The 25,035-nt window shown below is 50.0% G+C and overlaps 1 protein-coding gene across 1 annotated transcript in view; it reads left to right on the top strand.

The window, feature by feature from the left end:
• The window catches only part of Txnrd2 (thioredoxin reductase 2), a 54,119-nt gene that overhangs the window by 9,780 nt on the left and 19,304 nt on the right, over positions 1 to 25,035 (top strand). Inside the window, exons 3-11 of the mRNA XM_038344556.1 lie at positions 64 to 120; positions 917 to 1,061; positions 1,569 to 1,643; positions 3,669 to 3,747; positions 4,676 to 4,738; positions 6,904 to 6,974; positions 18,429 to 18,448; positions 19,207 to 19,298; positions 21,152 to 21,326. Coding sequence (XP_038200484.1) covers positions 64 to 120; positions 917 to 1,061; positions 1,569 to 1,643; positions 3,669 to 3,747; positions 4,676 to 4,738; positions 6,904 to 6,974; positions 18,429 to 18,448; positions 19,207 to 19,298; positions 21,152 to 21,326 — 777 coding nt within the window. The remainder of the gene's footprint in view (positions 1 to 63; positions 121 to 916; positions 1,062 to 1,568; positions 1,644 to 3,668; positions 3,748 to 4,675; positions 4,739 to 6,903; positions 6,975 to 18,428; positions 18,449 to 19,206; positions 19,299 to 21,151; positions 21,327 to 25,035) is intronic.

The following is a 25,035-nucleotide window of genomic DNA, read 5'->3' as shown; positions in this document are numbered from 1 at the left end:
CTCATAGGAAGCTCCATGCCAGTTTCCTGCTCTGCTCACCTGCAGATGTCTCTGTCATTTCAGCTGCTCAGCTGGGAAGGAAGGTGGCAGTGACTGACTATGTGGAGCCCTCTCCCCAAGGTAGGTGAAGGGTACAGGGTAGGGACACAGCTCACATTTAGCTTACACCGAGTCTTTCAGTCTCCACTGCCCATAATCTCCCTAGAGTGTGCTGCTCAACATACAAACATTTCTATCAAATTGTTATTTAAAAAATGACTGATGAGTGCTATTGGAGTAATGGACCAATGGTCAAGAGCACTGACTGCTCTTCTAGAGCACTGAGGTTTGGTTCCCAGTACCCACCTGGTGGCTAATAACCAGCTCTAACTCCAGTCCCAGGGCATCTGACACCCTCTTATGGTGTCTATGAGCACTGTACCCATGTAGTTTACACACATACATGTACAGAAAATACCCATATTCACAAAAATAATAAATAATAAAATGTTCAAAAAAATCTTTTAAAATGACTGAGTATATATATAGGGAACAAATCCATGTGGGAAGACTTCCCTGGGTCAAGTTCAAGTCACAATATAGCAACCCCTTTAAGGCATTCTGAGCCTGTGGAATAGAAGCCTCTTGTATTCCCTTACATGAGAAGTCAAATCCACTCCTACCAGGGCCTGGGTGATTCTGTGACTGAACACCTTCCTGGTATGTGTAAAGACCACATGTGGCAATACATTGTTTAATAGAAATGGGATAATTTAAATGTAAGAGCTAATAAACCTGAGCCATCAGCTAGACAATTATAATTAATATCAAGCCCTTGAGTGATTATTTTATAAGTGGCTATGGGATTGGGCAGGACACAAAAAGCCTCCAGCTACACATGTGTACATACACATACATGCTTTTTCTGATATTCCAGGTACCAAATGGGGCCTCGGTGGCACCTGTGTCAATGTGGGTTGCATACCTAAGAAGCTGATGCATCAGGCTGCCCTGCTGGGGGGCATGGTCAAAGATGCTCACCACTATGGCTGGGAGGTAGCCCAGCCCATCCAGCACAACTGGTGAGGAACCCTTGCTGTGGGGTCCCCTTGAAAGGGAGATTTTCTGTCCACCACTTTTGCCAGGGAGCAGCTCTAGTTCTGGCTTTGGGGGGAGAGGACAGCTGAGATAGTTGGCACTCTTCAGACATTTTCGGTGGTCATTGGAGGAAGAACATGCTAAATGCCCCCGGTGGAGAGAGCCCAAGATCCTATAGCCCCAAACCCTGGTCAGAGGCAGGGAAACCCCAGATGGGGAGTGTCAGGCTCCAGCCCTTTAAACACACCCGCACACCGGGTGTGACGGTGTACACCTGTAGTCCAGGACTCAGGAGGCTGATACACCAGGATCTTAAGTTTGAAGCTAGCCTTAGCTACTTAGCAAAACCCTGCCCCCCTCCAAGAATAACAGAAAGTAAAATAACTACACCTCTATTTCTCAGTATTCCTGAGTTTTCTTTCATTGCCTGAGTGAACTTTGCAGCCATCTCTGCTGCTGTGGATCTCATGGGTTTTTGCCTGTGTCGACAGGAAGAAAATGGCAGAAGCAGTGCAAAACCATGTGAAGTCCTTGAACTGGGGTCACCGGGTCCAACTTCAGGACAGGTACTGAAACCCCCAGGACTCAGTGGCCCAGTGTTGTGGCCCTGGGAGGACCACCGTCCTGGCCCTTCCAGTCATTCTGTACCTGTGAATGTATTCACTGTGCAGCACAGCCCCTGGCTGTGATAACCTGAGGGTCCTTGGGCCTCAGTGGGGTGGAGACGGGTCAGTGCTGTGGGAAGTGGGGGATGCCTGAGAGGCCTGGAACTGAGGAAATGACAGCAATGGAGAGACAGGCTAGCTGGATGGCTGGAGCTGGGGAAGAGGGTGAAACAGGCAACAGAGGCCTCAGGCCTGAGCCTGTGGATCTGACTGGACTGATGGGCCCTGCACAGCATGCATTCCTTAGACAGCCACTGCGGTCCTCCATAGTTTGGAGGATAGAGCCTGGTGAGCCCTAAGTCAGGTGGCAGCAGATCATGAGGGGCAGGGGGTATCTACAGTTCTCTGTGTGTGTGTGTGTGTGTGTGTGTACGCATGTGCACACCTGCCTGTATATCTGTGCATCGCTTGTATGCTTGTTGCTTACAGAGGTCAGAAAAGGGTGTTGGGACCCTGGGAACTGGAGTTACAGATGGTTGTGAGCTACCATATGAGTGCTGGGCCTCAAACCCCCTCCTCTGGAAGAGTAGCCAGTGTTCCTAACCACTGAGCCATCTCTCCAGTGCTGCAGGGGTATCATGTGTCTGTGTTGTAAGGCTGTTCCTTGATTGTCGGGGTGAGTGAAGAGGTAAGGGAGAGGCACCTGGACACTGATACTTATTGCTACCATGGGGCCTTTTAGACAGGAGGACTGGCCACTCTGCTCACCAAATACCCGCCCCACCATGCCACAGCCTCACCGTGCCTGCTCTCTTGGCCTCTTGGTGCTTTTAGATGCAGAGGTGATACACATATGGTAGACACCTCAGTTCCCCATGGAGCTTCCCCGAGTCCCTCCCCTGCTAGTCACAGTTTAGGGCTCTCGGGATGGTGTCAGTCATGGCTCTGCTGCTGTCTTGGCATCTGTGGTCGCCATGTCTCAGGGAACCAGAGTGACAGGCAAGAGATTCTTGCTTTCCAGTGCGGTTCCCACTCACACTTGTCCCACTAGGGCCACGGGCAGCTGGCCCTGGGTCAGAGCTCTTGTTTCCTTTGTTCTTTTATTTAAAAAAATCCTTGCATGCGTTTACTTATTTTTCATGTGCATGATGCCAAGTTCCAGAGTCTTCCTCCTAGGGGCCCACATGGCACTGCCTGTCTGACCAGACCTAGAGGCTGAGTCTGCGGAGGAAATGTTTAAAGAGCCTGAATCTTAGAGACAGGTGTGGTGGTGCCTGTAATCCTGGGTTTACCGGCACTGTGGAGGTGGAGGCAGGAATATCAGGAGTTCAAAGTCATCCTTGGCTACATAGTGCATGTACTGGCTGGTTTTATGTCAACTTGACACGAGCTAGAGTCATCTGAGAAGAGGGAACCTCAATTGAGAAAATGTCTCTGTAAGATCAGACTGTAGGCAAGCCTGTAGGACGTTTTCTTAATTACTGATTGATGAAGGAGGGCCCAGACCTTTGTGAGTGGTGCCGTCTGAGAGTTAGTGACCTTAGGTTCTATAAGAATGCACACTGAAGGGCAGGGTGTGGTGGCACCTTTCATCCGAGCACTCAGGAGGCAGAGGCAGGCATGTCTGTGAGGCCAGCCCAGTCTACATGATGAGTTTCAGAACCACATAGAGAAACCCAGTCTCGAAAACCAAAAGCAAGAAAAGAGAGCAAGCTGAGCAAACCAGTAGTCAGCACCATCCACAGCTAGTGCATCAGCCCTGCCTCCAGGGTCACGCCCTGTCTGAGTTCCTGCCCTGACTTCCTGCAGTGAGGAACAGTGATGTGACGGATAAGCAGAGCAGACCTTTCCTTCACAAGTTGTATTTGGTCAAGTGTTTCTATAGCAATAGAAACCCGAACCAGGAGAGTGAATTTGAAGCTAGCCTAGAACACATGGGACCTTGTCTCAAAAAATGAAATAAAATCTTACTTTTATATATTTCAGGAAAGTCAAGTACTTTAACGTCAAAGCCAGCTTTGTCGACAAGCACACAGTTTGCGGGGTTGATAAAGGTGGGAAGATGGTACGTGTCCATTGGCCTGCTTCTCATGGCCCCTGATCCCAGCTTTGTAGGTCTGGGCGCTGTTCTGGTGTTAATAGCTGCCTGTGAGGTCACGCTTCTTCAGGGCTGGTACACAGGTCACAGCCTGAGATCCCAGCACTAGGGAGGCAGAAGCAGGATCTTGAGTCCCAGACCAGCTCTGAGGACCATGTCTCCCCAACACAGACACATATACACGCACACACAGACACATGTGCATGCAACACATGCATCCTGAACACACAGACACATTCTTCACACACACAGACACATGTACACACACATGCACATACATACAGACATGCACACTCACACAGACACACGCACACAGATACATACACACAGAGACACATGCATGCACACAGATACCTGCACACACACAGACACATGTGCATACACAGAAACATGCACACACATAGAAACACACACAGACACATGCATGCACACTGATACACACACACAGAGAGACACATGCACACACACACACACACACACACATTCAAACAGTTCAAACAGAGCTGGGGATGTAGCTTACCTAGCATGAGTTAGATCAGACTTCAGCTACACATTCCTCTTGTTAAGTAGCTCAGATGTCATGGCTGGCTGTCCTGCAGCTTGGGTGATGACAAAGATGGGAATTGCTCCTTTCCTACAGTGTTTGTGGGGCTCTGAAGAGGCATAGTGTTTGCAAAGGCCTTCTGCACTGTGACACCTCACTGCCCCTCCTGCCTGGCCCTCCTGTTCAGGGTACATTGTGAGACCCCTGTTCTGTGAGACTTAGTGATATGGACAGAGCACCCCCACTGCACAGTGGGGACGCAGGGACCACTGCCTAGCCACCCGCAGGCATTCGTGCCTGTTGGCAGCTGAACACGCACTGTTTGACCCACGGTTCTCTGTTTATCCTCAGACGCTGCTTTCAGCTGACCACATAGTCATCGCTACAGGAGGGCGGCCGAGGTACCCCACACAAGTGAGTGGCTTGCTGTGGCCCTTACCTGGGCCCTCTACCCTCATTCTGCTGCGATTTTCCTGTCCTATTTCCAGGCCTCCCAGAATCTACCCTGCTGAAATGGGTCTTCAGGTTCCATGAAGACACCCCCCCCCCATCATGGCAATGCCTCGGGGTCACTCCACACTTCAGCCTCCTGGGGCCTGTCTCTCTTCACCCCAGTGTCCTCCCTCTTCCTCCCCTTAGTGTCTAATTGTGTTGTCCAGGCTGGATCTGACCACCTGGGTTCCAGTGACCCTCCATGTCAGCCTCCAGCGTAGTTGTGACGTCATACCTGGTCCCTGTGACTCGAGTATTTGACATTACACCTGACCCTGTGTTCCTTCTTCCAAGCCCCCATTGTCAATTGCTTTTCTCTTTAACTTCAAAATGCCAGGGCCTCCAGGACTTCAATCTTATTCTTCACCTTCCTCTTTCTCTCACTCTGAAAGTTTGAAATAGAATTCACTTACCAAAATTCTCTTTGTGAGGCACAATGGGTTTTAGTACATTCAGAGTTGCCCTCTCCTGCACCCCTCCATCTCCAGACCCTTTGCCTTGCCACAGCTCCCCTGGTTTCTAGACTCAGGTGCCTCAGCAAGGATATGATATGTGTTCACCAGCATAGTGTGCTCAGTGTTTACTCACTGATGTAATAGATCCTCTTTTTGAAAGCTGAATAATATTCCATTTTGTGCAAACACCACCTTTTGTTCATCTACCTGTCCATTAGTTAGTATCTCAGTTGCTTCCTTTTTTTAGCTGTTACAAACCATGATGTGCTATGAACATCCATGTAAAAGGGTTTTTTGTTTTGTTTTGTTTTGGCTTTTTGAAACAGGGTTTTTCTGTAGCTTTGGAGCCTGTCCTGGAACTCACTCTGTAGACTAGGCTGACCTCAAACTCACAGAGAACCGCCTGCCTCTGTCTCCTGAGTGGTGGGATTAAAGGCATGCGCCACCACCACCTGGTATAAAAGTTTTTATGGAGTTTGTTATTGCTTCCCTTGGGTCTTTATTAAGAATGGAAGTTAGAGCTGAGCTGGGCATGGTGTTGCAAGCATTTGATTCCCCAAACTCTGGAGGCAGAGGCAGGTTAGAAGCCAACCTGGTCTACAAAGCGAGTTCTGGAACAGCCAGGGCTCTGGTACACAGAGAAACCCTGTCTCAAAAAACCAAAACTAAACTAAACCAAAAATAGTGGAAGTTAGATCACATGATCATTTGACTTACCCTTTTGGGAGACCACCAGCTTGTTTTCCAGAGGCCACACTGTATCTGCTCCCTGCAGCTGTATCTGAAAGTCAGTTTCTGTCCTCTCACATAGCTCAGGTCTTTTGGTGAAAGCAGAGTATTTCAAGTAACTTATGTGGTAACACCCACTGGGATATTCTCATTGCTGGGAGCACTTCATGGAGCTGGTTTTGTGAAGCATTTCTTTTTAGTCATGTGTGGTCACTGGAGTCTACTTAATTAGCTTAGTGTCAGCTCAGGACTGCAGAGGTTTCCTTTAAAACCAGGAACCATGAAATCTCTGCATGTCTATAGGATCCTTCAGTCTATACTGCAGTCTGCATGTCTTGGGAGCCTCCAGTCTATACTGCAGTCTGCATGTCTATGGGATCCTTCAGTCTACACTGCAGTCTGCATGTCTATGGGATCCTTCAGTCTATACTGCAGTCTGCATGTCTATGGGATCCTTCAGTCTATACTGCAGTCTGCATGTCTATGGGATCCTTCAGTCTATACTGCAGTCTGCATGTCTATGGGATCCTTCAGTCTATACTGCAGTCTGCATGTCTGTGGGATCCTTCAGTATATACTGCAGTCTGCTTGTCTGTGGAATCCTTCAGTATATACTGCACTCTGCATTGGAAGCCATACTGCATTCTGCATGCCTCTGTCTTGGATCTGCATCAATGTGACTAGGATGGAGTTGCCACTCCTGCCTTTCTGGATAGGGGTGGCATGCTTGGGGAGTGTGCATGGGGTCATCTCCCATCCCCACAGAGATGTAACCTGAAGATATGGATAGAAGACAGGGAAGCTCCCCTCGTGGGACTGAGTTGTTTCTGTAGAATGAGGATTGCTTTTTCAGAAGCTCCAGGGACATGCCACTGGTCACATGAATTCTCTTTTCCTCCTCAGATCAAAGGAGCCCTGGAATATGGAATCACAAGTGATGATATCTTCTGGCTGAAGGAGTCCCCTGGGAAAACGTAAGGCCTGGGGTGTGTTATGTGGCATATCCGCTTTCTGATTCTACTGGAGACATGGGATCATCCTCTAAAAGAAGGAAGGATGGCCCTTTCTAGACCACTTTCTTGAAGGTGATGAGATGAGCATTACAGAGACTGAGTCAGCTGTTACATAGGGCACTGGTTGTCAGCAGCGTCCCCTGAATCCATGGTGCAGCAGATCCTACTGGGTAACTCTTGATCATCTCTCCTGTCTGCTTTGTGCATTGAGCATGTTCCACGCTATGGCCAGGTGTGAAGGTGAGAACAGCAGTGTGTGCAAGGCACATGTGCAAATGCACCAGCCTGCCCAGAGCTGATTCATCCTCCAATACTGGACTCAGTGTGGTGCAGGCTTCCTGCTTGCAGGGACCAGAATGGCCACAAGAGGGCGACAGAGGCTTGGCTGATCACTATTCACTGCATTGTGCCTTCTCTAGTAAATACTAGTGGAAAAAAAGTACCCCAGTGGTTGGCAGGTGTGAGAGAGTGTGTGCATGTGTACACATATGTATGCATGTAAGTATGTGCATATATGCATGTGTATATTGTGCACATGTTGGAGCATCTGCACAGGTATGAGGATGTGATATGTATGTATGCACTGGACTTATTTCAGGGCTCTAAAGCCCTGGTGTTTGGGATTGAACCTAGGGCTTCACCAATGCCAGGCAAGCACTCTACCTTTGAAGCTATAGCCCCAGGTCCAAGCTCATTGTTGTTGTTGTTGTTGCTGTTGTTGTTCTGAGACAGGGTTTCTCTGTGTAGCCCTGGCTGTCCTACAGTTCACTTAGTAGGCCGGGCAGGTCTTGAATTCACAGAGATCAACCTACCTCTGCCTCCCGCCCCATTGCCTGGCTGTGAAGATCCTTTAAATGAATAAAAATTTACTTGTTATGACATGTAGATATCTTTGTGTGTATGTGTGTGTGTGCATACACGCGTGTGCGTGCATGTACACACGCGTGCCACAGTGCACACGTGACAGTCAAAGGGTGATTTGGGACTTGGTTGTCTCCTTCCACCTTTATATGGGTTCTTCAGATTAGACACAGCAAGTGCTTTTCCCCACTGAGCCATTTCATCAGGCCCACACTGTTTGTTTGGTGTGTGGCTGCACAGATGCCAGAATGTGTGTGTGGAGGTCGGAGGACAACTGACAGGTGTTGATTTTCTTCTTCTATCCTGTGGGTTCCACAGGTCAAGGTCAGGTTATTAAGCTTGGTTGTTAGCACCTTTACCTGCTGAGCCATCTCACTGGCCGAGCCTCTTTCTTTTGAGACAAGGCTCATATTCTTAGTCTGGCTTTGTACTCATAATGTAGGCAAGATGCTCTTGGAACTTCTGATCCTCCAGTCTCTACAAACTGGGTTCTGGAATTACAGGCATGCTTCATCATGCCTGGCTGCTTCTTCCTTAAACAAACAAACAAAAACCCAGCCTTTTTTTTTTTTTTTTGCTTTATTTATGTGTGTGTGTGTCCATGCACAAGTCATCAGCCTCAGCAGCATGTGCCTTTACTCATGGAGCCATCTTTCTGACCCCTCCTCCTTTTTACAGCTGACTATAATGTCATAATGCAGCAGCATCTCACGGTTTGTTTATTTGTTCCTCCATGGATGGGCAGTGTGAATTGCATGTCTGGGAAGGTGGTACATAGATGTCTGAACCCTGCTTTCCACTCTCTTGAGTATATACCTGGCATTGGAATTGTTAGCTTATTGTGCTGATCAGACTACCTTCAATAGCCCAATACTGTGTTCCACTGGTGGTGTTCCCACTGGTGGTGTTCCCACTGGTGGTGATCCACTGGTGGTGTTCCTCCTGGTGGTGTTCCACTGGTGATGTTCCCACTGGTGGTGTTCCCCCTGGTGGTGTTCCACTGGTGATGTTCCCACTGGTGGTGTTCCCACTGGTGGTGTTCCACTGGTGATGTTCCCACTGGTGGTGTTCCCACTGGTGGTGATCCACTGGTGGTGTCCCACTGGTGATGTTCCCACTGGTGGTGTTCCCACTGGTGGTGATCCACTGGTGGTGATCCACTGGTGATGTTCCCACTGGTGGTGTTCCCACTGGTGGTGATCCACTGGTGGTGTTCCACTGGTGATGTTCCCACTGGTGGTGTTCCCACTGGTGGTGATCCACTGGTGATGATCCACTGGTGGTGATCCTCTGGTGGTGTTCCTCTGGTGATGTCCCACTGGTGGTGATCCACTGGTGGTGTTCCTCTGGTGATGATCCACTGGTGGTGATCCACTGGCGGTGTTCCACTGGTGGTATCCCACTGGTGATGTCCCTCTGGTGGTGATCCACTGGTGGTGATCCACTGGTGGTGTCCCACTGGTGATGTTCCCACTGGTGGTGTTCCCACTGGTGGTGATCCACTGGTGGTGGTCCACTGGTGATGTTCCACTGGTGGTGATCCACTGGTGGTGATCCACTAGTGATGATCCACTGGTGGTGATCCACTGATGATGTCCCACTGGTGGTGATCCACTTGTGGTGTTCCTCTGGTGGTGATCCACTGGTGGTGATCCACTGGTAATGATCCACTGGGGATATTCCCACTGGTGATGATCCACTGGTGGTGTTCCCACTGGTGGTGATCCACTATGATGTTCCCACTTGTGGTGTTCCCACTGGTGGTGATCCACTGGTGGTGTTCCACTGGTGATGTTCCCACTGGTGGTGTTCCCACTGGTAGTGTTCCACTGGTGGTGATTCTCTGGTGATGTTCCTCTGGTGATGTTCCACTGGTGGTGATCCACTGGTGGTGTTCCTCTGGTGATGATCCACTGGTGGTGATCCACTGGTGGTGATCCCACTGGTGGTGTTCCCACTGGTGGTGATCCACTGGTGGTGTCCCACTGGTGATGTTCCCACTGGTGATGTTCCCCCTGGTGGTGATCACTGGTGGTGATCCACTGGTGATGATCCACTGGTGGTGTTCCCACTGGTGGTGATCCACTGGTGGTGATCCACTGGTGATGTTCCCACTGGTGGTGTTCCCACTGGTGGTGATCCACTGGTGGTGTTCCTCTGGTGATGTTCCTCTGGTGGTGATCCACTGGTGATGATCCACTGGTGGTGTTCCCACTGGTGGTGTTCCACTGGTGGTGATCCACTGGTGATGATCCACTGGTGGTGTTCCTCTGGTGATGATCCACTGTGGTGATCCACTGGTGATGTCCCACTGGTGATGTCCCTCTGGTGGTGATCCACTGGTGATGATCCACTTGTGGTGTTCCACTGGTGGTGTTCCACTGGTGATGTTCCCACTGTGGTGTTCCACTGGTGATGTTCCTCTGGTGATGTCCCACTGGTGATGATTCACTGGTGGTGTTCCACCGGTGGTGTTCCACCAGTGATGTCCCACTGGTGATGTCCCTCTGGTGGTGATCCACTGGTGATGATCCACTGGTGGTGATCCACTGGTGATGTTCCCACTGGTGGTGTTCCCACTGGTGGTGATCCACTGGTGGTGTTCCACTGGTGGTGATCCACTGGTGGTGATCCACTGGTGGTACACTAGGGTCCAGTGTTGCTGCACCTGCACATTTGGCCAACAGTGATCCTGACAGTATAAGACCTATAAGGACGTCTTTCCTAGAAGCAGAAAAGCTGGGTCTAAGGGCTTGCAGCCTTTGCTGACAGGCTAGCTGCACCCTGTCCCTAATGCTCTGCTGCCTGCTTCTCCCTCATCCCCATAATATGGCCATTGTCTGCTTTTTTTTTTTTTTTTTTTTTTTTTTTTGTGAGACACAGAATGGATTGGCTGTCTTCCCGTTCCCACGTATGACTGCAGTTGCTGCTGTCTAAAGCCCCTCCCTCAGACTGAGGATGAGTTCATACTGATTCATGATGACTTCCGCTGGATTACCAAACTGTGATTTGACTTTTGTCTTTTATTATTATTATTATTTTAAAAATTAGGAACTGGGGAGATTGCTCATCAGTTGAAGAACTGGCTGGTCTTCCAGTGAACCTAGGTTTGGTTGCCAGCACCCACATGGCAGCTCACACCTGTCTATAACTCCAGTTCCAGGGCTTCTGACACCCTCACACAGATGTGCATGCACACAAAATAATAATACATTATAAAAATATTTATTTTATGTCTATGAGTGTTTTATCTGCATGTATATATGTATAGCTTATGCATGCCTAGTACCCATGAAAGTTAGAATAGGGCATCAGATCCCCTGGAACTGGAGTTATAGTTATAGCCACCCTATGAGTGCTGGGGTCAAGAGCAACAAGTACTTTAAGCCACTGAGCCCTCTCTCCAGCTCCTGCCTTTTGTCTTCTGCTTTTTTCAAACATTTATGCATTTCTTTAGGTTTTTGAGACAGTCTCTCACCTTGTAGTCCTGCTGGTCTGGAACTCATCCTAAAGCCCAGGGCAACCTCAAACTTGAGAGTCTACTGCCTCAGCTTGCCAGGTGTGCAGTGCCAGTACCCCATCTCTCAAATCCCTGCTCTTTTTTTTTTTCTTTTGCGGTGCTGGAGCTCAGATGCAGGCCCTTACACATCCTAGCCAAAGATCAATTCCCTACCACTGATCAATTCCCACCCAAGGTTTTAATTTCTATGTCAGAACAATTATAATTTTCTTTTATGCCATAATTATTTCTAGGTGTGGGGGATCTGGACTTTCCCAGGGCTTTGCACCCAGAGCACTGCCCCGCTGAGCTCCAGCCCCTTGTCTGCTGGTCTAGCTTTGACTGTCTGCTGGAGTGAACACATTCGGGTTCTATGGATGTCTTTTCATGTGTTCACGGCCCCCTCTCAAATTCAGAGTGTCCTTGTGGGGATCAGCCTTGTGGACCTTGGCCTTGTATTTGATTGGGTCCCCCACCCTCATCTCTTCCTTATCTTCCAGCCGGTTCAAATATCAGAGATGTATACCATAAAGATTCTTCGTAACTTATAGATGTGCTAATGGTTTCTTTCTCTTTTAGATGTAACCTAGACCTCTCTTTGCTCTTAATGACTTTTAAGAAGAAGGGCCTGCCCCACCCCAGCTTGGTCTTTGGTTTGCTTTGGTTTTTAACCACCTCTGACTGGGTGGGTTTTTATGTCCTGGGCTTGGTTGCCCTTGTCTGTGGAGCTGGGCTGCTGCGGTGCTGGCTGCCTGTCTGTAAGCAGTGCTGCTGCTGGCATTGCCACTAAGCCTGCTTCACTCCCTCTCTGTTTCCCTGCACCCCGACTTCTTTGGGTGGTTCTTCCTCTCCTATCTTCCCATAATGCTCTTTGTACCGGACCCAACATGAGCAGCACGGGAGCTGCAGTGGCCCTGGACGCCGGCCTATTCTCCATCTCTAGTCTAGCCTGAGGCTCCTTTCTGGACTCTCTCTAGAGGTCATAATTTTCTGAGTCTGGTCAGACCCGTTTCTGGTAAGCCGACCCAGTGCTATATATGTAGTGCAGCCCAGCAAGAAAGCACCCTCCAAGCCCAGCCCCTGTAGTCCAGAAGTGGGACCTCTCCCCTGTGACTGTGTGCTGGGGGAAGCTGACTCAGCTGAAAAGATATGGCCCTCAGATAGTTTGGTCAGGAACAAAACGGCAGTATTTATTTTCTCCAGAAAAAAAAACATTTAGGTTTTTTTTTTTTTTAAAGCTCCTTCGTGTAGATGGAATCTAGGTATGTTATTGTTTAAGAAAAAAAGTGTTTGTGGTGCATCAGTCACCCGTTTAGTTCTGAACATGATTTATGTGAGGAAATGGTTTTTTTTAAAAAAAATTAAGCTGGAGATATATCCCTGTACGATGCTTCTGTGAAAACGCGGCTTTGTCCAGGCTGTTAATGCAAGTTGTAACAGTGTGGCGGGGAGGCAGTGTTTACATGTTACATTCCTCCGTGCAGTCAAAATAAGCCTGGAGGGTCTACAGTAGCATTTCTGTATTTTATCAGCTTGGGCTGGGGCAGAGGGGGAGGCCCTGCTCACACTTGGAGGGGCTGTTTCTGCTAGATTTATTTGCCTTATAAATATTCCCTGTGTTTATTTTAACTCCCCTTTAAAATGGAGCTGAAATTAATATGGATCCCAGGGCTGTCCCTATGGCCCCAGGGTGCCTCCTGGAGCCGGGTGACACTTTGACGTGGCTCATCCAGGAGGCCAGGTCATCAGCCAAGGGTACATGGCACCTCTGGGCCTGGGCCTGCAGTGGGCACTGTCTGCTGGCTGGCATTTGTTGAGGAAGGATCCCAGAACCTTGGTAGGATCAGCAGAATTTCAGAGCTTTTCTTCCTCTGTCTACCTGGGCACAGGCCGCAGCCAGGGCTTATTTTCTAGTGTGTGTGTGGGGGGGTGGTGACGAACGCCTGCTAGTCACCCATGAGGTGGGTTGAGCTCAGTGTGGTAACTATAGCTGTCTGGGCTTCCAGGATTATCTCCCCACTGCCTTTGCCCCTGGGCATCAACGGAGGAACCTCTTTCCTCCTTGGATGACATCTGAGTCTCAGAGAGCCCAGGGCTGGCCAGATGGCAGAGATGAGGCGCTTATGTCTGAGCCCTGTCCATAGAAGACATGGTTAAGTGACACCCTTTACCCAGCAGCTGGATGCTGGCCAGGCGAGGTCACACCTGTCAGCTGTAGTAGATGGAGCACCTGGCTAGAACCCAGGGTCTTAGCAACTTCATAGAAAGAACCCCTGAGCTTGCAAATGTTGTCTTAGACTCCTTGTCCTGTCTTAGAGGGGCTGAAGCTGGGCAGTATGAGGCCCAGGGTAAGACAGCAAGTTGGCACCTGCCCACTCTTGGCCACCCAACTACCAGTGTATGCTGGGCCTGGTTGCCTTTTATGTTGCTCTTTGCCAAAATCTAGGATAGGCTGGAGAAGGGATGAAGTAGGGAGGGAGACCAGAGTGCAGGGCTCCTTTGGGAAAAGTAGGGAGTGAGATAGTGGCCACTGTGGGCAGGCACCCACTGCCAGTGAGGAAGGTGGCTGACGCCCTGTGGAAGAACTGTCCCACTGATACAGCAAGGCCCTGACAGTGAAGGATGTAGGTGAGAAAAGTGAGCTTGCTCCTTAACCCTACTTTAGGGATGTGGGACTTGGCACTGGGATTCACTTACAGATCACAGGTAGCTTGAACCGGGTGTGTAGGGACAAGGGAGTGGCAAGAGCTGGCCCTGCCTCTAACCCTGCAGCTCAGACTGCCTCCCTGTACCCTCATATCTCCAGAAAACCTCTGTGCCCCACAGATTCTCAAGCCTGACCCCCCAGCTGACCTGGCCCAGCATTTCTGACCTCTCTTTCCTGGATTTCTAGATACCCAAACCATGAAGCAGGGTCTTCCCACAGGCATTCTCTTCCACATCCCCTTGCCCCCAGCAGGCTGATCAGTGGGTGCTGTTGCTAGGCTCACTGTTTTGGCTCCTGAGCTGGCACACCCAGGATGCTGAGGAGGCCACAGTGGGTGAGCAGCTGGCTCCACAGCTTCTCCCACACTGGGCCTGAGCCCCAGGAGCTGAGTTTCTGTGTCCAGGTAACAATTACAACCTGCTTGTTCCTGCTCTCCCTTCGCACTGTGTCTCGTCCCCAAAAGGCTTACAGAGCTTGGGGGCAACCTCTCCCTCTGATGTTAGTCCCATTCAAACCGCCCTAGCTACACACCAGCCACACTAGCCCTGGAAATGGTGGTGACTGAGGCCAGCCCTTGACGATCTACTCCCATGTACCCGTGCCAATCTGAGGTTTTCTGTCTCTGGGCACTGTAGAGCTGAGAGTGTTTTGCTTTATGAGATAGGGTCTCTAGTGCAGGCTAGTCTGGAGCCTGCTGTGCAACTGAAGCCAGTCTCAGTGTCGTGACAACCCCCCCTCCCTTTGCTGAGTGCTGTGACTGCAAGTGTGGGGCAGCATACCAGACTAGAGAATTTTTTTTTTTTTTTTTTTTGGTTTTTCGAGACAGGTTTTCTCTGTAGCTTTGGAGCCTGTCCTGGAACTAGCTCTTGTAGACCAGGCTGGTCTCGAACTCACAGAGATCCGCCTGCCTCTGCCTCCCGAGTGCTGGGATTAAAGGCGTGCGCCACCACCGCCCGGCTCAGACTAGAGAATTTTTATACTGGCTGATTAATGCCTCCATCCGAGTTGGTCATGGAAGCAAATTTGGTCTGACCCTCACTAAATTGGGATGCTGCCCAAGGTATTATGACCATTTTTCTCCTGTTCTAAGCACAAGAGTTAGAAAGGTACATTTTATCTTAGAAGAGCCACTTAGTTAGAGCCATGGCTGCATAATATTTTCATTTTCTGCACAGCTTCTGACTCTGTTTCATGTGGTGCACTGGTGAGACAGAAGGGAGAGTGGCTGTCAGCTTGGGGCTTGATTCTCAGCTTTTCTGCTTGTTTGCCTGTGTGGTATGGGGCCAGGACCTTGGGTAGCTCCCACTACTCGGCTTGGCCCAGGGATAGACCCCAGAGGTTTGGGTGGTACTGGCAGGTCCAGGCAAATCTGGAGCCAGCTCCACTAGCTTGGAGGATTTGTGGTGTCTCCTCTCTGGAGCTGCTTTCCTGGAGAGTCTGTGGCTCTACAGTGTTGACTGGCACTTCCTGGACTGGCGGTACTACCAAGGAACCAGGTGCTCCTATGAGACTGTCACTTGTGTGGGTGTGCCTCCTGGAGAGAGGATTAGGGTCCTGCAGGCTGAGAGGCAGACTGAGCACCCTGTAAGCCTAGCTTCACAGGTCTGTATTAATGCCCTTGTTTCTGCTTCCTCCTCCCTTTCAGTTCTGACAAGCAAACCACCCTGTGATTAAACTAATCTCATGGTAGTCGTGCATCCATGGAGAATGTTGGCACATTAAAAGGCACAGAGATCATGTGTGCGTGCATGCGTGCGTGCACGCGCGCATACACACACACACACACACACACACACACACACACACACACACACAGATTAGGTTCAAGGCTACCAGGGTGACTTCTGGTTGAGCAAAGATCTGACCCCAGTGTCTTTAAATAGTGTTAACTCTTGAGCTTCCAAACCTTCCTCCAGGCTGCCAGCACCAGCACTGCCATCCCTTGCTGTTGGCTGCAGCTGCACTGGTCACTGCACCTTTGTAGCTGGTCCTGGGTGAGTGTGGCCAGTAGAAGTCAATCTACAGCTTCCACCTCTGGGAACTGACTCAGGATCTGGAAGCTTCGTTTTGTCTCTGCTTTTGTTCCAGTCTTCTCCTCCCCAATTTCTGTTTTCAAGGGTCCGGGCTGCCTTCAAACTCCCTTTGTGGCTCAAGTTGATCTTCTTACCTCCACTTCCAAAGTGCTGGGATTACAGGCAGGCATGGCCATTCCTAGAAAAACTTCAGTCCTCTGACTTCTTTTGTTCATCTTTGAAAGAATAAATGTTCCCATTAATTGGTCAGTAGAGGAAGAGGTGGAGTGAAAACCAACGCTACTGTCACCAGGACTCATAAAACAAGTGGCCCAAGGTCACTGTCCATTCAAGCAAGATGTGAGCTTTTATAGAGATTTCGTGTGTGTGCATTCAGAACTCCCCCACCCCCAGGAATGTGCCTGCCTGTGGGTATCTGTCTTCCCTGTGTGTGCTTTGGAGTTGGCAATTTGGAGTTGGTGGCCTGAGGGCTGGGGGCACCTGGGAAATGGCTCTCCACCTTCTGTGGTGGGGCCACCTCAGGAGGTCCACAGTGCTTGTGGGCTCTGCTGGAGCAGATGGTGATCCCTGGCTGCCTGCCCATCCATCTCCCACACCCAGCCTGCCTTGTGGGAGGCGGGGAGGCACACGTGGACTGCAGAAACAGAAGAATCAGATTCTGGAGACTGTTTGCTTCGTACTCAGCAATGTGGTAGGAGGGCCTAGAAATGGGGGTTGGGGTTCCAGCTGGCCTGGGGAGAGTCTGAAGGGAGCTTGAGATAAGTAGAGAGGCCCAGTCACCAACAGAAGGGCTATACTGGTGCTGCCCCTCTAGGCTGGGTCTCCACAGCTTGTTGGAAGGTGGGGGCTAGGTCCAGCATGCTCTTCAAGGAGCTGAGAACAAAGTTACTGCTTGTTAGACACTCAGACCTTCACCATCCATCCTACAGGTGAGGCAGGGTGATTGAAGCAGCTTAATTCCATTTGCTTCTTAAGTAACTCAGACTTTCATATCTTAAATGGCTCGGACCTCTCACTATATACATCAAATCCAAAAAGTGTTAGGTTTTATATTTTGGAAAATATCTCTACCGGAAACACGTTGCACCTGTGTGGGCGTTTGCAGGCAGACAGATGCACACTTGCATCCTGTATATGTTTCTTTGGCATGGCCAGTTTGTTGGGGGACCTGGAAAGTGCCTCTGTTCTGCTGGCCTGCTTGGGATCTCAGGATCCCCTGTCCATGTTCATCACATGCTGAGTGGGCTTGTATGACCAGCTGGGGCCATCTTGTACTCAGCCAGCCAGTGTAGTTCTGTCCCCAGCTCCTGTGCAGAAGCAGCATGCCAGATGGTCCCCGCAGGGCACCTGCACAAGTATTCTGAGGGATCCGCCGCTTTTTGAAATGGAATTATATCATTAGTACTTGCCAGGATTAGTACTGACATCAGGCTTATCCATCCTTACATCACCTGCTCTTGTTCAAAGACTGAAGGGGTGATCTGACGAGCCCACCCACATGCAGCCGCCCTGGCTGGGAATCCTTGTTTCCTCAGCCCTTTTGCATGAGTGTGCACATATGTGCCTGTGTGTTTTGCATGGGTGTGCATGTGAGAGGATATGGACAGGTGTGTGTGACCACTTGTCTATACTAGTATGTTCACAGTGTGTATGTGCGTGCAAAGGACTTTTCATGTGCATGTATGTGGAGTTTGGACCTGGCCACAAGAGAAGATTAAAATGACTGTTTTCAGTGAGTCACAGTGTCTTGTTCTGACTCTGGAGGATGTGTGGTGGGGGGGAGAGGAGGGGTGCCGGGAGGGGGGCTTGGGCCCATATATAGTGGGGTTGGACAGATAGATCTGGGCTCTACTCATGGGGAGCTGCTTCCTATAAGCGCCTTTCCCCATTCCGGCCCTCTTAGTGTTCTACCAGGTCATTCCTGTTTCCATCCTGGCTCAAGAGGCAAGACTCATCTGTGGGCAGAAGGAAAGCCTTGTGCTTCTGAGGGACATCTCTCAACATGTCCACCAGTGCCTGGTGCTGCCTATGCTTTCCACAGGCCAGGTGTCATTTGTCACTGACCGTGCACCCTTCACCACCAGGCAATTTGCTGGTTCAATAGCACTGTTTGCTGTGTTGTATTTCATAGCTGTAGCTTTTAGGAAGCGGGTTCTATACCTTGACATCACCTGTTTGAACAGTCAGCCTCAACTGTCATTGCTTATGAGTAACTGGCAAGAAGGCTACAGGGCCCGTCTTCATCCCAGCCTTGCAACAACAGCGTGTAGCCTTGCTGGGACTCACTTTGTACTCTTTGTTGTTTTCCTCCGCAGGTTGGTGGTCGGAGCCAGTTGTATCCTTTGCAGAAGTGCAGATGGCCATCCTTAGGAGTGATGCTCTGCCCCTTTACTATTCCCCTTCCCAGGAGATACTTTGTTTTCTTGTGTGGGGACTTAACTGAACCTGTTAGGGTTGGGGGTCTGGGCCCGGGGAACTGTTTGAGGTTGACCTTTGAAGGCTACCGCTTCCTGAACCTCACACTAAGCTTGCTGGGGCAGCTGGAGAAGGCTGCAAGGCAGTCGCAATGGCTGTGATGAGCATCTCCCCTGAGAGAAGCCCTGATTTGACCTCATCCCTGCAGGAGAAGAAGTCAGACCAGGAAGGGTCAAGAGGGGAACCCTAAGGGCCTCAGGGTTAGGTCAGGATCTAGGAGGGAAGATGAAAGCCCCAAGGCTAAGCCTAGGAGCACAGGCCACGGGCAGTGCTCTGCAACTCTGCTCCAAGGCTCTTCTCCCCTGGGTTTAGCCAGCAGCTGGCCACCGAATCTCTACCATCTCTCCTGAAGGTTGAGACTAAACACCAGAGCCGGATGGAAGTCCTGTGGAGGCATAAACTCATTCCTGTGGGTGCTGTTGGGAGAGCTTGCAGCTGGGACTGGCAGCTCTATGCACTTGAGCCTCGGGGCTCTGGGGATCTCCGAAGCTTTCAGCAGAGTCTTCTCCAGTGCTGAGCAGGAACAGGGGCCTGGACAGTGTGAGCAGGGTCCAGGCTCTGTTGCCCCTCTGCTCCCTAACTCACAATCAGTTAGTGTTCCTTAGCTTGCTGCTGAAGACGTAGCCCTAGAGTGTGCCGGCTTCCTCACAGGCATTGGACTGGATACCACGGTCATGATGCGCAGCATCCCCCTTCGTGGCTTTGACCAGGTAGTGCCCAGGAGCCCCTGCTCTCACCTGGCCTCAGCTTCTCCCATGAAGCCACATTCTTTTTTTTTTTTTTTTTTTTTTTTGGCAACCTTACACTTCCCCAAGCAACTACAGGTGTGGCCTAGCGGAGAGGCCTGAATCTTCAGAAACAGTTCTTAAAAACCAGGTAGCCTAGTACCAGCCTGTACTCCTGCCACTTGAGAGGCTGAGGTAGGAGAATCATCTGAGTCCAAGAGTGGAGGCCAGCCTGGTAGTATTTCAAATCCTATCCCCCAAAATAAGTCACCCATTAAAATCTAAGTTTGAGTTTGTCATTGAGATGCCAAATAGTCTATCCTGTACTGTAGTAGGAGGCCACTTGTTTGTTCCCAGCTGTTCAGCCTCCCTAAATAACCACTCAGAAACTGTATTAATTAAACCACTGCTTGGCCATCACTATATAATATTCCTAGCAAGATCTTACATATTAAATTAGCCAATTCCTATTATTTTATATTTTACTATGAGGCTCATGGCCTACCAACAAAGATCCAGCTGGCAGCTTGCATCTTTCCCCTCTGGCAGCTACACGGTGTCTCTTGACTCTGCCTTCTTTCTCCCAGCATTCAGTTTAGTTTTCCCAGCCTAGCTCTATTCTACCCAATCACAGACTGAGGCAGTTTCTTTATTCATTAACTAATAAAAGCAACACATATACAGAAGGACTTCCCACACCATTCTACCAAAGATTATCCAGTCCTTGATCATGCTAAACTCTGATTAGAGAAGCCTGGCAAAGACAGCTGAGTATGTAATACACTGGGTCCATGGTCTCATGACCCCTGCTTCCATCACCGTCCCCTACAAACACCTTCCATCCCATGCAGCTGTGTGTGACTTCATCCTAAAGCTGTGCCACTACAGCCGAGGGTATGCATACCAAGCCCCCTCTATAGGGAACAACATCTGGAGAGCCTAAGGGTTTCCTGCTGCCAGGGGACATGTTGGCAGCAGACAGGCTAGAAAGGGGCCTGCAGGGAAGAGGGCTGGAGTCTCAGGCCAGGTGGCAGTAGGTGCGCTGGGCACTGAGCAGGCCCCTTAGTTCCCCTTAGAGACTTACACATCTGAGTCCACCAGGCATCTGGTGGCATGTAGAGTGTTAAGCAGCTAATGAGTCAGTTCCTTTGTTTGTGACAAATTGAGATTTGATCCCTGATATAAAGGGCTCCTCATACATTGTGATCCAGCATGAACCCCTTCACTCAAGCAGATAGCACAGGTTTAAATGGTGGTTGTTTATGCCCTCCAGGCAGCTGTATCTAGTCTCTGCTGTTGGCCTGGGTTAACTGCAGAGCTGCATATGGACTGGCCAGGCCACGGTGAGGCCTGGTGACACATGGGGCCCTGTGGGCAAGGAGCTGATTGCAACACCTTCGCCACCCCCAGTCCGGGCCTATACTGCTGTTCTTGCATTTCCTGGGACTCAGAGTCTTCTGTCAGCTCCCCCAGCTTCCTGATGGCAGTGAGGGGACGTTGGTGACTCCCTGTGGAGACTGGGTGGGGAGTGGTAGGCCAGCTACCTGAACTGGGACAGAGATCCCATGACTGAGAGAGGAGGCTAAAACTAAATATGCCCTGACCAGCCTCAGGTCTGGGAAGAGGGAGCCAGGAGGTAGCTTGGCCTTCCAACTTGGCCTTCAGAATCATAGAACAATGGGACCCAGGGGTAGGGGCAGTGAGCACCCCATCTTCTCTGGGCAGAGCCCTGTTTTGGCCCTGCCGGGCATTTGAGAGCAAGGCGGAAGACTAGGGTGCTCTCGATGCCTGCTGCCAATAGTGACCTGGTCCTCATGGTGTCTTCTTGTGCTTTGCAGCAAATGTCATCTTTGGTCACAGAGCACATGGAATCTCATGGTACCCGATTCCTGAAAGGCTGCATCCCCTCCATCATCACAAAACTCCCAACTGGCCAACTGCAGGTCACCTGGAAGGACCACGCCTCTGGCAAGGAGGACACAGGCACCTTTGATACTGTCCTGTGGGCCATAGGTAAGGATGTGGCGAGCCACACATACACTCTTTAGCTCAAGGGAACCAGCAGAACCGAATTCCCTTGGAAGAGGAGTCTTCACCTTCCTATCCTGCCTTCCTGGGTGCCCCACTCTGCTGACTCCTAAGCAGGTTGGCCACTGCCTGGTACACCTTGCAGGCCACTGTGAAAGCATTTGGGCACAGTACCTACACCTGGCTGTCCCAGACACACTATGCTTCTTTTTCTTTTCCCATTGCCATGTGCTATTCTGGAAAGCAAACCAAAGAAGAAGGTTGGTGGTGTCACCAGGCATAATCCTTCAGAATAAATGTGTGAGGCCTTCCACAACCCTTCATGGATTGTTTCTAAGGCTTCAGAATAAACCCTAGAAATTTCCTAGAGAGCTTAAATTTTGATAGATCTATCTTGAATGAATTCTATGTTTTCTTCATAACATTATAATTTCAAGCTGGTTTTTTGTTTGCTCACTTTGAGGCAGTTTCTCATATAGCCCAGGATAACCTCAAGCTCCATTATAGCCAAGGATGAGCTGGAACTCAGCTTCCTGTCCCTATGACCCAAGTACTGGGATTGTAGGCTTGCACCATCACACTGGATTTACGCCAGTTGTTTTTCTCACAAGAATGATACATAGAGAGCTGCGGAGACTGTTAGTCGGTAAATGCTTGCTGCATGAGTTTGCTCCTCAGCACCCACATTAAATTGGAGTTGGTGGGAGCCTACATTGTAATTCCAGAGCTAGGGAGGCAGTAGCAGGTGGACCCCTGGGACTTGCTGGATAGGCAGCCTAGCCTGTTCCGTGAACTCCAGCCATGCCTCAGTGAAACAGAAGGACAGCCCCTGAGGAAAGACACCTCAGGTTACCATCTGGCCTTCACACATATGCACACATATGAGTGCATACCGACATACACATGTGTTTTCACAGGAATACACAGTGACATATTTTTAAGTTTTAAAAGTGGCAGTCATACATATAACATGAAGTATTCTATTTTAATTACTTGGTACCCAGCTCTGAGGCAGGAAGAGCATTCACACTACTGTGCAGCCATCACCACCATCTGTTTGCAGAGCACTATCCCACTCCGAAGCCCCTTGTTTACTGCATGTTAGCTTCCTCCTGCCCTGGTACCCACCACTCCACTTTCTAGCTTAGTTTGGTGACTTCAGGAACTCATAAATGGACTCTTACAGCATTGATCTTTTTGTTTCTGGCCTGAGTCACTTATCATAATGTCCTCAAGGTTTATCCATGTGCTAGCATGTGTCATAATTTCCTTCCTCTTTAAGGTTGAACAATTTTGTTTATCCATCCATCTGTTGATGGACATGCAGGCTGCTTTCACCTTTTGGTTATTGTCAGTACTATTGCAGTGAACACAAATGTCCACAAGCTAGCTGTGTTGATACAGGTCAAAGGATGTGGTTCATTAACAGAGGCTTGCCTAGCACGTCCCAGGCCTGGGTTCCATCCTAGCAGGTGTGCTTTGGCTGTCACTACATAGCCTTGCTCTCCTTCTTCAGCATGCCATGGATGGTAGGCCCAGCTTTTCATGGGGATGAAGCCCAGCAGGTGAGGCTGTACATACTTCGCTGTTGCTGGCTTTACTAGATAGATGCCAGGGGGATGCCTACAGGCTTAGGGTCAGGTGGTAAGGGTTGTGGAGGCTCAGCCTCCACAGAGATCCAAGATGCTGTTCCTGTCACAGGCATGCTGGGAGACCAGCATACTGGCCATGGTGAATGGGGTTCATATGGAGCACTATGGCTCCTTATTGGTGAGGTGACATATGCACACCACATCCCCATATGAACAGCCCTGCCCACCTCAGTGTGAATACTTTCTAGTTTGGGCTTCTAGTTTTCCTGACTTCCTTATGAATTTACAAATTGACATAGGGGAAACCTAGATTGACAGAAACTTACCTTAGAGCTTTGTCCCAGATTATCTGGGTCTCTGGAGTCTGTCTGAAGTGAGCTAGGGCTCGAAACCAGACCACCCTTGGAAATGAATATGCTCTTGGTCACACTGTAAAAATTAACTTTTAAATAAATTCGTTGTGAACAGTACAAAAGATTAGGTGATGGGTCAGGTGGTGGTGATGCACGCCTTTAATCCCAGCACACAGGAAGCAGAGGCAGGTGGATCTCTGTGAGTTTAAGGCCAGCCTAGTCTTCAGAGCTATTCCAGGACAGCTGGGGCTGTTATACAGAGAAACCCCGTGTCCAAAAACAAAACAACAACAAAAACAGAACAAAACAAAAAAAGATTAGGTGACATCTTAGACTCCAAAGTGTCTGGTTTATCTTAAACTTGTAACTGGCGAGGAGACAGCTTTTCCTTGTTGTCGCCTCCCCCCCCCACCAAGTTCTCTTCTCACCTTGGGCACATGGAACCCCGTCTTTCCTACGTAGGGCAGGCTGTGGAACTCACAGTGTAGCCTAGCGAGCCTCACACTTGCAGTCCTGGGCCACCACAGTGCATCACCATGCCAGCCCTTGTCTTGTCACTCGGCCGTGTGGCCAGGTGCTGTAGGGGCTGTGCCTTTGCAAAGTCTGCTTCCCCTGGTTCCAGGGTCTTCATCAGGCAGAGCCTCTGTCCCTCCCTTGCTGGGAGTCTGTTCTACTTTTTTCTATTTTCAAAAAGAGTATCCCCCAGACACACTGCAGGAGTGATTGATGCTGGGGGTGGAAGCTTTTCGAAGTCCTTGGCCTCTGACCCTGCTTCCCCAGGGCTGTGGCAGTGGCGGCAGCGGTTTCTGGCACGCCTTCTGGGTGGTGGGGCTGGCGCTCGGGCATGTGCTGACTTCACCACCCCCATCTGAGCCAGGTTTTGTAAACATTCAGCAGCCACTTCCCACTTGAACAACTGGGACTGTTTTCTGAAGTTTGCACTGATAAGCCTTTAACGAAGCATTATTTCTGCTTGCTATAAGATGATGCACTTTGGGAGGTTAAAATAAAACACACAGCTGCATAGCTGGTACCTCAAACATCTCTGTGGATCATGCTTTGCATCCCAACAAGCTGGACTTTGAGGGACATTTAAGAAAAGGGATAGATGCACTTCCGGGCCCCCATGACACCTGTGGCCAGGAGAGGCCCGCACTCTATACCTGAGCGAGCCAGTGTTCTGTAGGCAGTGAGGTTGTGAGACTGCAGCCGTGGCAAAGTGGGGCTGCCCTCTGGAAGCCAGGAGGGGCAGTCAGCCTTTTCCTCCGCACAGCCTTGATCTCCAGTGGTGGATTAAACATATTAGCAGTTAAAGCAGTTAATTGCTGTGCAGGGGCCCCTCATTGTTTGTCTCTGAATCACCCGCCCACACCAGGTGTCTCAGATAATAGACTGGGAACCTCAGCGAGGAGGATTTCCTGTCTGCAGATGTGCCGATTACGGTGCTGAGTGAAGACAGTCAGCCTGCAGTCCAGGCAGGCAGGATCTGCTCTGCCTAGCCAGGAGTTAACCAGTTGTGGCCTGAATTGGTGCTGTCACGGGAGCTGGCCCAGGCCAGCCCCCACAGATGCCTTTTCTGAGGCCTGGCTGTACTTCAGCTGAGCTGAGACTTGGTTTTAAGGAAGGCATGTGGAGCCTCTGGAGAACAGCCTTGGGAAACTGAGCGGAGACTGACCTTTGCCCTTGGCTTCCAGAACACAGCCAGGCAGTTCTCTGCTGCCCAGGAAAGACGGCAAGGCTGTGGCACAT

This window comes from Arvicola amphibius, chromosome 10 (assembly GCF_903992535.2).
Source record: "Arvicola amphibius chromosome 10, mArvAmp1.2, whole genome shotgun sequence".
Classification (NCBI taxonomy): domain Eukaryota; kingdom Metazoa; phylum Chordata; class Mammalia; order Rodentia; family Cricetidae; genus Arvicola; species Arvicola amphibius.
This window is presented reverse-complemented; position numbering and strand designations above follow the sequence as displayed.